This window comes from Sebastes fasciatus, chromosome 14 (assembly GCF_043250625.1).
Source record: "Sebastes fasciatus isolate fSebFas1 chromosome 14, fSebFas1.pri, whole genome shotgun sequence".
Taxonomy (NCBI): domain Eukaryota; kingdom Metazoa; phylum Chordata; class Actinopteri; order Perciformes; family Sebastidae; genus Sebastes; species Sebastes fasciatus.
In genome coordinates this window covers 23,923,729-23,936,002 of record NC_133808.1, presented here as the reverse complement: position 1 = coordinate 23,936,002, position 12,274 = coordinate 23,923,729, and the positions used below count along the sequence as shown (strand labels likewise).

General features: G+C 41.2%; 1 protein-coding gene across 1 annotated transcript in view; it reads right to left on the bottom strand.

Annotated features, from left to right (window-relative positions):
- The window catches only part of LOC141782038 (syntaxin-binding protein 5-like), a 193,845-nt gene that overhangs the window by 63,291 nt on the left and 118,280 nt on the right, over window positions 1-12,274 (bottom strand). Inside the window, exons 16-19 of the mRNA XM_074658049.1 lie at window positions 12,073-12,236; window positions 10,391-10,516; window positions 5,334-5,485; window positions 2,013-2,081 (exon numbers count right to left, since the gene is read on the bottom strand). Of these exons, the coding sequence (XP_074514150.1) occupies window positions 2,013-2,081; window positions 5,334-5,485; window positions 10,391-10,516; window positions 12,073-12,236 (511 nt within the window). The remainder of the gene's footprint in view (window positions 1-2,012; window positions 2,082-5,333; window positions 5,486-10,390; window positions 10,517-12,072; window positions 12,237-12,274) is intronic.

The window sequence follows — 12,274 nt, the reverse complement described above, 5'->3', positions numbered from 1 at the left end:
CCGAGAGGAAGGAAAAAGTAGAACACACACAATCTGTCAGATTATTTTAACTTTGACAGTCGTACGGATTTAACAGAAGTCAGCTTAGTTGATGTCAGCCACGCAGAGCCCCGAGAAAGAGCTTAGAGTACAGTTCCTCTTTGGTTTATCATCTCTGATAAGCTGCATAAATCAATTCCCAGTATTTAATTATCATTTGTAAAGGTGTTATTGACATTTGCTATTTATCTTTCCCCTGTGAGTGTTTAATTTGCTCTTTCAGGAGCAGAGTGGCTGAAACCTGATGTGACCTGCACTACAATCTGTTCAATGTATATCGACTTTTACTTTCAATTTCCAAATATAATGTCTATTAATTGCACTCTAAAGTGTGTAGTGCAAATCTCATGATAAAATGGCATTTACAAGCAAAACACAAAACAGAACAAACACAAAATTTGATCAGGATCTGATCAAATCTGATCGCATGCACCAAGCACAGGCCAGAACGAGAAGAAGTCTACTTCCTTTTTAAATAAAACACCAGAAATGCTGAGATGTTTAATTCTTCTGTCTGACTACAAATGTGGGATGTTTAAGCCGCGCTCATTAGAGCTTCATTAACAGCCTCACTGAGTCGTCACAGTTCAAAACATTTTGATTAATTGAATTATTTCTCTTCAGTAAAAGTTTGCAGCAAAAACTTCTCAATGCAAATTCCCTTCAGTCATTTACACTGGCTGTGCAAATGATTGAAGACATTGAAAGGGGAGTGTGATTAAACCTTTAATGTAGTATAAAACTAAGAATTCCTTTGTAATATCAACCAAAAGCCCACATTTTAGTTTCACTAGGCCCTTTATTCACCACATTACGCTTCAGTTGAAATATACATCACATGGATCATATAATATTTATAACTGCCCTTACTTGACAGACTCAAAGGAGTGGCTCTCTGCAAAGGACATACCATCAGACATAACTGGAATAGGGCCGGTCTGTTTTATATGGCACTTTCATTCCAATCATCTCTTTGGTTTGTCCCTTTGCTTTCAGTCCACATCACGCCTTCCCGTCCCTATGATGGTTGATGGCGACCATCTCCATCAATGCCAGTATGTTCCACCACAACACTGCCCCGGACCTCCCATCCCCATCCCCACCCCCACCCGCCGCACACAACAACCCGTTCTCACTCCCAACTCATCAAATACCGCCGTTTGGGCAGTGCCCCTTGGTATTGGAAACCAACGCACGGAGGCACCCTTTAGTGACAGTATGTGACGAACCGGGCTTTCAACTAACTTCAGTGTAAACCCACTCGTGGTGTTATTGGAAGGTCGGAGCGAGTGACGCAATATTAATAGAGTGAGAGGCCACTAAGGGTGGGCAGGAGGGTCAAAAAAATCACAAGACTTTCAATCAGGAGGCCGGTGTTCATGTCCCGTGGGAAACTAAAAGTCACGTGACTCATTTAGTATCGTCAGTCCCGTGAGTCGCTAGTCACGTGAGTCATCAGTATTGTCAGTCCCGTGAGTCGCTAGTCACGTGAGTCATTAGTACCATCAGTCTCGTAAGTCGTTAGTCATGTGACTTTTTTAGTATCGTCAGTCCCATTAGTTGCTAGTCACGTGAGTCGTTAGTATCATCAGTCCTGTGAGTCATGTGAGTCGTTAGTATCGTCAGTCCTGTGAGTCATGCGAGTCGTTAGTATGGTCAGCCTTGTGAGTCATGTGAGTCGCTAGTAAGTTAAGTTAACGTCAACCACGATCGTTTCCTAACCTTGACTAAGTGGCCTAAACCTAACTTCCTGTGAAAACGGAAGTTTATTTTGAAAGGACACTATGCATGTAATGAGCATATATTGACACGCTGTCCTTGGTCCGTCCGAAAATATCGCAAGAGGGGTACCCCGTGTGTCGGTCTCTGATGCCGAGGGGCACTGACCAAGCGGCGGTATTTGACGAGTTGTGAGTGAGAATGTGTTGCACACAAACACAGAGTCCCCCAGCCTTCAGGAAGGCCCGACTTACTCTGATAGGATGTACGGATCCTTTTCTTTGAGTCTGAATAAAAGTTAGACAGGCCGCGCATGCAAAACTCTGTCAGGCAGGCCCGCATGCCCACACCAGCAGCCACAGAGTCACCAAAAGGTAGGAGGAGGGGGAGGAGGAGGAAGAGGAGGGAAGGAAGGAGTAGTGGAGAGGATGGTGGGCGGGAATGAAGTGTGAGAAGTGTAGGTAGAGAGATGAGAGAGGACAGGAAGGTGGGAGATGAAGAAGAAGAAAAGGAGAGGAGGAGGAAACAAGGTAAAGAGTATGTGAAGGTAAAGTAAGTGAGGATGGATAGATGGAGTTAGGATAGGACGGAGGGAAGGGAGGGGAGGAATAAAAGGAAGGAAGGGGGAGAGAAGAACACACAGGCTTAGAGAGGAAAAGAAAGAGCAGGCAGCAACCGAGTTAGTGTCAGGGGAGGACAGACAAGATATACCCGCTACTGCTGCAAACCCCACAAACGCTGATGTGACCGGTCATTTGCACGAGAGGTAAACTACTGTGCAAGCAGGCAACATATCATTTATCATTACTTACAAAGCAGCATCAAAATAAATCTCCTGTTGCATCAAATAACTGCTTTACATTGCACTTTGCTTATATACTTTTTGCCATAGGCCTGCTGTCGTAACATGGTATCAATAATGCATTATAACTAGGGCTGTCAATCGATTCAAATATCTAATCGCGATTAATTGCACGATTGTCCATAGTTAATTACAATAATCACACATATTTTATCTGTTCAAAATGTACCTTAAAGGGAGATTTGTCAAGTATTCAATACTCATGTCTGTAAAGGGGAGACTCGTGGGTACCCATAGAACCCATTTTCATTCACCTATCTTGAGGTCAGAGGTCAAGGGACCCCTTTGAAAATGGCCATGACAGTACGACATGGTTGGTACCAATGGATACCTCAGGCTTTCTAGATTCATATGATAGCAGTATCTTCACTCTAGCTTTAAAACTGAACTCACTACAACCCCCAAAATATCGATTGCGTTAGTACATTAAAGAAATTAGTGGCGTTAAAACAAATTTGCGTTAACGCGTTCTATTGCGTTAACTTTGACAGCCCTTATTATAACTAGAGAAAGACACTTAAAACGATCAATAAATAAGCATCAATTTATGAAATGAATACACTAAATTTGGTAGACATATATATAATATACACATACACATTATGTGTGGGGACAACAGTTAAAAATGTTGTGGGAAGGACAGAAAACTATGATCTAAAAAGTTACTAAAAAGGGAAGAGGCTAGCAGCTTAAAGATAGTTTGGCCTTTCCACAGTGTTTTTGTCGTCAGTATTATATCACCTCCAGCATAGCATGAGCTCAAAATCATACCACCGCCACCTGGGGTACAGAAAAAGGTTACAGTCGCCTGTTTTTATTTTTCCTTCCGTCTCCAAATTGATTTTAAAGACCCAACACAGAAAGACTTTTACCGAAGAGGAAATTGGGAACAATAAGTGCTGTGGTTGTCAATAAAAGCACTTATGCAACAGCAAATGAAGAAAGTGGCTTCTAAAGCTCAAAGTCATCCCTCCATCTACAGTAATATCCCCTTCACACAAATCCTGAATACCTGTAAAGCATTCCCAGCTCCACTTATGGGAATTATGTAATACGATCAGTCAGTATTTTAAGTTGCTGAAAGGACCTCCGACATCTAAAATATTTAACCACTGGAGCTGCAGTGCCCTCGAAGGTTACTGTGGGGTCAAATAAGAAAGGTGCAGCTTGTGTTTGAGACAATATAATGGGGCTGGATATCTCTACATTAAGTATAAATAAGAGCCTTCAGAGACCATCACCAGCTGAGAACGGTAGCAGAGAAAAGGGAGGCAGGGGTCAGGAAGTACAACGAGACCTCTGTGGCTTTAGACTACAGATCTACGCTCAAGCAGGACTAAAAACAGAAAGGACAAAGACAACATGCATAATAATGCCAATGTGTTAACATGCTCTTCATATCATAATGCAGATCTGGGACAGGCATACTGAGATGGACGGGTGTGTTTCTGTCTTTGTATGTTATTGTGTGGGAGAAACAGAGCAAAGAAGAGAGAAGGAAGAAGGAAGGTTGGACTGATTTTTGAATGCTGATGCAGAAACTCATCTTTTTGGATGTTACTTGGATCATTGTTATCGTTCATCAAAAATGTGTCGAAGACAACGGTTATTTTCCTCATTTTTTTTGACAGCAGATTGGTTTTGAATATTGCAAGGTGTAATGGAACGTAGCATCCACAGTGAGCTGTTAGATGAAGAGCGAGGTAACCAACTACTTTTTCTTTCGCTGTTTGCAGACTGATGCCGTGTGCAGCATAAAATCAGAACACAGTTGCTCACAGAATGATGGAAAAAGGCCAATTATTTCCTGACTATTAAAACGACAATAGTTTGTTTTGCTGCCCCCATTATTCTGGGACCTGTAGTATTAAACCACATTAGCTGTTACCACCAGTAAATGGGGTGTCGCCAAATCAACCAGGACTGAAATCTTACGGATTGCCCCTTTAAGTAAAAGTAACAATACCAGACAATTAAATACTTCACTGCAAGTAAATGTCCTGAATGCAAAATCTTAATTAGGAAATAGTAAATAAGTACTATATTAGCAGAAAAATCACAAGTTAAAGTAGACAAAGGGTTTTCAGAGTTATATTATTACATTCTGTATATCATATTATTGGATTTTATTACTGATACATTAATGTGTAACAGAAACTTCAATAATGCAGCTGGCAGAAGTGAAGTTTAGCTACCTTATATTCTGTTGGCCAGTTTAAACTGTAAAATATGAAACAATAATATTTTTATATGAATATTTTACAATATTTTATGAACAAAAACGTCAAAATTGTTCCTACAGTAAATGCAAGAGCTATAATACTAGAAGATGTCATCCTTGTGTGGAATCTTAAATGCCCTTCATGTGTAGGGGAAGCCTTTAACCTGATCAAATCGTATAGATCAGGTTAAGGACTTGAGAGCAGGGGAATTGATCGACTATACAAGAACCACCTGCATCATTGATTTCAGATTACTCATGAAAGATAGATCAGATTGTTCTGATAGATCAGTCTAACCTGAGATAGAGAGGAAGGGGACAGAAGAAGACAGAAAGTAGAGCCAGAGGAAGGACAGGAGAATAGATGACAGTCTGGATGTAACAACAACATTATGACACGTTATTGTGTGGTTGCACAGTGAGTGTTGGTTGTACACGTGCATGTGTGTGTGTAGGCAGGATCCCAGAGGTGTGTGTGTGTGTGCGTGCTACCTGAGGTGGACTGTCTGTTCCTGCGGGGGGAGCGGGTAAGGCGCTGGTAAGGGTCGGCGGCTCCGTACAGATCCAGTGTCGACATACACAAGAGGATGGTTTTCTGTAAGTAGTCCACCACCGCTAGGCCATTACAGTTCCCAAACGCCAGACTGGACACACACAAACGCAGCAAGGAAGCACGTGCACATGCACAGACACACACACACACACAGACATTTGCATTTACATGGAGGAGAAAGAGTTATTCAGCTGAGACATTTTACACTGCTGGCAGGTGTATTTCACCGGTTTATTCTCATTGACATTAAAGGTGCTACACGTAGCACTATCAGACACCGTCAAATTAACCGTGACATTTTGGTCTAATTACTGTCAACAAAGGCCCGTCTTTATCTCACACTGCTATTGCTGCTGTTTTTGAATTTTAATACCATGATTTCCCATAAGCCCCATTGCCACCTGCTGCTCTAGAGCCCCTGGCTTAACTGATGAAATTTGTTGGCAGTCATTTTTCATACAAAAGATGTTCCAGTTGACCAGAATTAGACAATATTCACAAGGAATGGTTCTTTCAATCCAGCCATCAGAGGAAAATGCTGAAATAAGTGAGGCGAATACATTAATGTCACTCAAGCTTGTTGCTGCCCAGTCAATCATTGCTCTCCTGTATCCACCATGCAGATGCCTGCTTCACTTTACATTACTGTCACATGGTCAGATGGTTCGGGTCGCGACAACAATAACCGCAGTGTTGTCTCTGATTTGGAACATTTTTACAAAGTGTTTGAAATGGCTTTTTGTCATGTAGTTTGTGTAAACAACAATTTCAACACCATGATTACGCATTTGAAAACACATCACTCAGAATAAAACCAGCAAGTGCGAAGGCAGCGGTGGCGAAAAGCCTACCCTTATCTGAGCCTTTCAGTACGAGCGACACTTCAACACAGCTTGAGTCTCACTACACAAACGGCAAAAAAGACATTACCGGGCAACTCGTCATTCATAGAGCAAAGCGAAAGAAGAAAAATGGTGGGAAAGAAAAGAGTTCTGCTACAGTCTGTCATCAGTTATGTAACCACCTCCCTTTTTTTCAACTGTTATCAGGCCATTAAATAGGTGTTGGTTTTATTGGTCACTATAAGCCTATAAGCTAAAAGAAGTCTGATTGTAAGTCTACTCAGTAAACATTGTAAACATGAGTTTATGGTCTCAATCGCTAGTTTTAAGTCGTCTTCAACACAGCATGATGTTCATTTAGTAAATTATGGTCCCATTTAGACACAAATAGACCATAAAGCAGGGTATGCTTTAGGACATGGCTACCTTGTGATTGACAGGTCGCTACTACAGCGTTGTCCGGTCTAGGAGTTGTCCGCGTTTTCGTCTTACAACTTTAACCCTTTCACAGTGTGTTCTCAGTTCATTAAAGTTAATTATAACATATTTGGTTGCCTAAAAATGTTGATGGCCAAAATGTTGACCTCCACCCCATATGGAGTTTCACGCAGACAGACTTCCGCTTCTGCTCCTGTCATAATAACTACGGTCGCTAGAGGTCGCTGTCGTGTTCTTTTTTAACTTCTTTCGGTGATCTACCATGTGTATAGATAGTAAAACCTAATATTGGGTGTAGTAGGCCCCTGTTGGTCCACATCTATGGTGCTTATAGCGACCGATAATACCTATTTAATGGCCTGACAACAGTCTGATCGGCTGACTTTTTATTCGCAATTTCAGGAGAGGAATTCAATCAGTCAAATGCAAATAGCATTACTACACTTACTGTCGTACAGACTTTCATTAAGTTGACATACATTTAGCAAAGAGAAGTTAATCCCAGTGAGAAGCTGCAACTTTAGTAATTAGTTTCTTGAAACTTAAGCTGTCAGTGAGGTCTCTTCTTGCACGATGCACATTTATAAATGATACAAAACATTTTAGTAAGACTTAACAGTGAACTTATCCTTTGGTATACACATTTGTGACATGGATGAGACCTGAGGAGACAGCTGTGTGCTGTTGTGGTGTTTTTAGTAATGTGTAAAGACATTAATGTGGCAGTGATGTATTGCCGCTAAGTGGAGTCTTTGTGTTATGTGTTTTTATGTTGCTGTTTCCTACTGTAATGCTTCTTTTATATTATGTTCACTGTTACCATTTTAACAGATGTCAATGATGGACGGATATTAAATTCTGCTTGCAACATAACAAGTACAACATACACTAAAGTGAAGTAAAAAGGAACTGAAATCTAAATGTGAGTGTGGGTGTGTGTTTTTCATAAGTCGGTTTGAGGGGAAAAAGCAAAAAAGAATGAAACAAAATAAATCAATTTCCGCAATTCTATTCAAGCTGTGAATAGCTTTAGAGGAGAGAGGCAAATGAAGGCCCTGCCTTGACCCCTATAGATCTGTTTTAAAAGAGCTGTGATTTTATTGGTTTCTGCCAGCAGAACTTCTTTTCACAGCAAAAACCATACAAGTGGTCTTAAAGCAGTCTGGGCTCAGGAAGTTAATCAACTTCTCTTCAACACAAACACACTTATGTTTTTTTAATTTTGAAAACTTAAATATTATAAAAAAAATGTCAACCATTACTCAAGTCAACATCAGGTACTTTGCATAGTTTTACAGTTATATGCTATCTATAATGAAAGATAGCAGAGACAGAAAGGAGACAGAAGAAGACGGACAGAAATAATAAGGTTTCAGCCAACTAGAGGCTCGGTTCAGACTCAGGGGTCCAGTTTACTATCTTGAAATTAGTTCTGACTGCAGGCCTGCACACAATGCAGTGAGGAAAGCTCAATGCGGGCAACTTTTTGGGTTGTAACCCAGCTCTGCCTGTGTGAAAACAACAATTTTGATATTGACTGTACTATGTAAGCAAAAGCGGTGCTGAATATGGCATTTCATAGTCCCTCGACCCCACATCCCAATATCCAAATGCTTTTAAAAAGTAGCTTCTGTATTTTTCAACCTGATCGTCTATTTCCCCATGCTTTTGTGTCTAATTGACTAATGAGGACAATTTTTGAAATTGGTCCAATATTGAGGGAGAGCGCTGTAACCAGCAGCAGCGAAACACACTGCGAAGGCAAGTGAGCAGTGTCAATGTAACGTTACGTTCACTAAAAGTGCTTGTTTTTGCCACTGACAGGCTCAGATTGTTATTATAAGTGTCTGACAACATTATGGAAAGGACCCTACAGAGAAATAAAACCTTTTTCTTGACCTTTGGCTTGATCCGGTCTGTTTGTTATTGTGTCCAAGTCCTGCTCAAGGAGAAGTCTCGTTGTGAAATCTGAATATCCGTATACTTTGGCTCAAATAAATACGGTCAGCCATCGAATTCAAAGACCTCGTCCACATTGTTGAAATCATCTAAATATTCAGCCATGACATTGAAAATGTTTTAGATAACACTAAGCTACGCTTTCTGTACTCCAACACAACAAACTCTGCCAGGCTGCCACTCGCTTTTCCACCATGGATGTATTCCACTATTCCACTGTTGTCTTCCCACAACACGTCACCTCGCCAGATTTTTGACTTCTCCTCGAGCGAGACTCTTTCCATAATGTTGTCAGACACTTATAATAACAATCAGAGCCTGTCATGGCAAAAACAAGCATTTTTAGTGGACGTAAATGACGGTGCCAGCTTGCCCCAATAGCACCATATTGCAGCCTGTGAGCAGCTGCCGTCTAAAGCGCTCTCCCTCAATATTGGACCAACTTCAGAATTGTTTTCCCCACTAGTTAGTTAGACACAAAACCATGGGACAATAGGGTCCAGGTTGAAAAATACCAAAGTCACCCTTCAAGCCCTCACTCTTCATAAATAAATAAACACTAACATGACCAGCTGGTGTTATCTCCAGGTGTGTACTGCTCTCACTACATGCTCGATAGCACACTTACACATGACAGACTGACCTATTTAACCTGCCATGTATCTCGTTACTACTGCTGCTGACAACTGCTATTCACTGGCCACCACCTCGACCATCACTCACTTTATTCAGTGTTACATCTATGGCCACAGAAAATACGGTGTTTTTGTCTGATTGGCTGGCAAGTGGTACATTTGTTTGTCAAGACACCTCAAACCGAGTTACTGGAAACCATTTAAACACTGTTCTAACCCTGTGCTCAGGGTTTATTAATAATAATAGCAACAATACTGACCCTAACCAAGCAGGGTTAAATGTACTACTTCCATCATTTCTGCGTGTCAGAAGAGCTTGTTGTGGATTATAATGACTTGCCAAGTTATTGCTAAACTAATAATGCTACTGTAATATATGCTTGGTGTTTCTAACTACTGCTGGTAACTTTTATTCATTGGTCTGCAGCTATGGTGGTATCGCAACCTTATACAGTTACTTCACCAACTTCAAGTATTTCTAAATTATAATACTCCAAAAACTCAACATATAAAAATGGAGAGACGGGCCAATGGAGACACAGATACACACAGACAGATGGAGCGTACACACCAACATGCTGTGTGTGGCTTAGAGTCAGTGTGTTAGATGATTTCTAGAGGTTGGAGTTTGAACCACTGACAAACTGTCTCCTCTTGCTGCCATTTGGAACCACCGACATGCATTCCTCTGTTACAACTTTAATATAAGATGAATTATCTGGTGCTTTGCTGGGTTAAAGCTACTAGCAATTTACATCTAACAATTAAAAAAACCTTCTTGGTCTGTCAGTTGTAACCTTAGTAAAGATTCCACTATCTGCTTTACTTCCAATATTGCTGTTAATGACGGCACTATAAAGCTCAATAATCGTTAAGTTAAAGCTACCATTGCACCAAGACAATAATCAAAGATTTCAGAAGCTTTGTCCGTAACCAATTTGTGCAAACTCCTCTAAACTATAATAGGGATTGCTGTCCTGAATACAGACTAGCAAAGATATGGAACCGAATAATGAAGAAATGCCTTGCCCATATTCCTAATCTAGACAAACAGATGAATAGTCACACAGATGGATACTTGGACCAGCAGACAGAGAGACTGCCATGCATCTGGAGACTTACAGGCCATAGGCAGAGTTGATGTCCAGGCTGGTGATCTGTTGTGGAGGTTCTCCGTCTACCCACAGCAGCTGGATGACCAGCTCCGCCTGGTAGCCAGGAGGAACCCGAACCATCCGGTCCTTCACCCTGAAACAGATGTAAAGAAGAGAGTACTGTGTAATATAAATACAGTACTTAAGCCCCATTTCTACCAAGAAGTTCCTGGTAATTTTTAGTCCCGGGAACTACTTTTCAAAGAACTAAAAGCTTCCTTCAGCCCACTGTTGTCAGCATTTCCATAGCGGTGTAAAGACCTGCAGAGATTAGGTAAATGACGTATGAAAAAGCAACATGACATGAGATGAGGGCTGCTGGTGGTCGCAGCGGTAAACACCCATTTCATCTAATAAACACGTTGAAAAAAAAGAAACAGTAGGACTCGTCTCACTGCAATGATATTTACTGTTGCATAATATTTACTGATGAACGTCGGATGTAATGAATGAAATGCAGAGGAGGGAAATGAGGAAAATTAAGAGCGTCTGTCCCCACAGCAAATCATCTGATGGTTATTTATTTGTGCTTTAGAACGTAATCGGCGTGAAACAAAATAACGTTTCTTTCACAGCACCATCTATCACCATCACTATCTCCCTCTTCTAACGCTACCGCTCGCCCTCATAATCTCTCTCTTTCTTTTACCCTCTGTCTTTTTTTAATGAGTCGGGAGGCCGACAGCAGAGCCTAACTCTACTTTCAATGCTGTCAAACAAAGAGTACTTCCTTGTTTATGAGTGAGGCAGTTCACGAGTTGAAGCCGTTAAAGCAGTGGCTGTGTGTGTCTGTGTGTGTGTGTTTGACTAAACAGCGACGGTTATCCCCGCAAACTCTACACTGAATATCCCGGTACTTTCAGAAAGTACTACACCCCGCCCAAAAAATGTCCCCTAAAAATAATTGAGACCCTGGTCCCTGCGGTGGAAACGCAATGAGCTCCTCAAAAGGTTCCTAGTTCAGGGGAAAGTTCCTGCGGTGGAAACAGGGCTTTAGTGAGAAAGAAACACACATTGCAACATGTTTGTTTCCATAATGAAAATTCACTGGAAAAGTGTCAATAACTAACGGCTAAACAGTGAGTATGCATGGAAAATGGGGTGGAAACTGCAGATTGATGGATACATCTGCTACAAATGTGCACGTACAATCATATATATCTATAACAATCTAAAACAGCATACGGTATTGAACATGGCAAAGGTCAAACATGGTGTTGTCTGTGAGGTTAGAATGCAAAATGATGGATCCCACCAGGGCAACAGGCTAATCACTGCACTTTGAATGTAGTCAATAAATACATGACGGTAACATAAAGGGCAACCTGTTTTTATATACATCATCCCCTGACAGATTAGGAAGGACACTGTAGTACAAACAATAAGGTGTCATTTGTTAAGATGTAAAAGAAGATCCAAAGATCCAAATCAACAGAGGAGCATTCATAACCAGCGTTTAATTTACTGTAAGCTGGAGCTTATCATGTATCATAATGACTATTGAATTATATCTTGACAGAGGAGTTTGCTCTCCTCATCCAAGTTTGATTGTTCATGCATTTGATACAAATATTCAGTTTGGTTACAGAAAAAAAACAGATATTTGTTATTTGTTGCGGAGAAACTCTGATGTGTGTGAGGAGTTCTTACTTAAGGCAGGGGAGGCTGTCTTTGTTCCCCTCGGGTGTCCGACTGCCGGGGCTAGCTGGGTGTTGGGGTGAGTGGGGGCTGGACTCTGAGAAGCAGGGGTTGTTTTCATTGTCGGACGGAGAGATGACGTCCTCCGCCTCACACTGAAGACGCACCTCTAGTGACTGAGGATGACACAGACACAATATGAATAGTCACAATA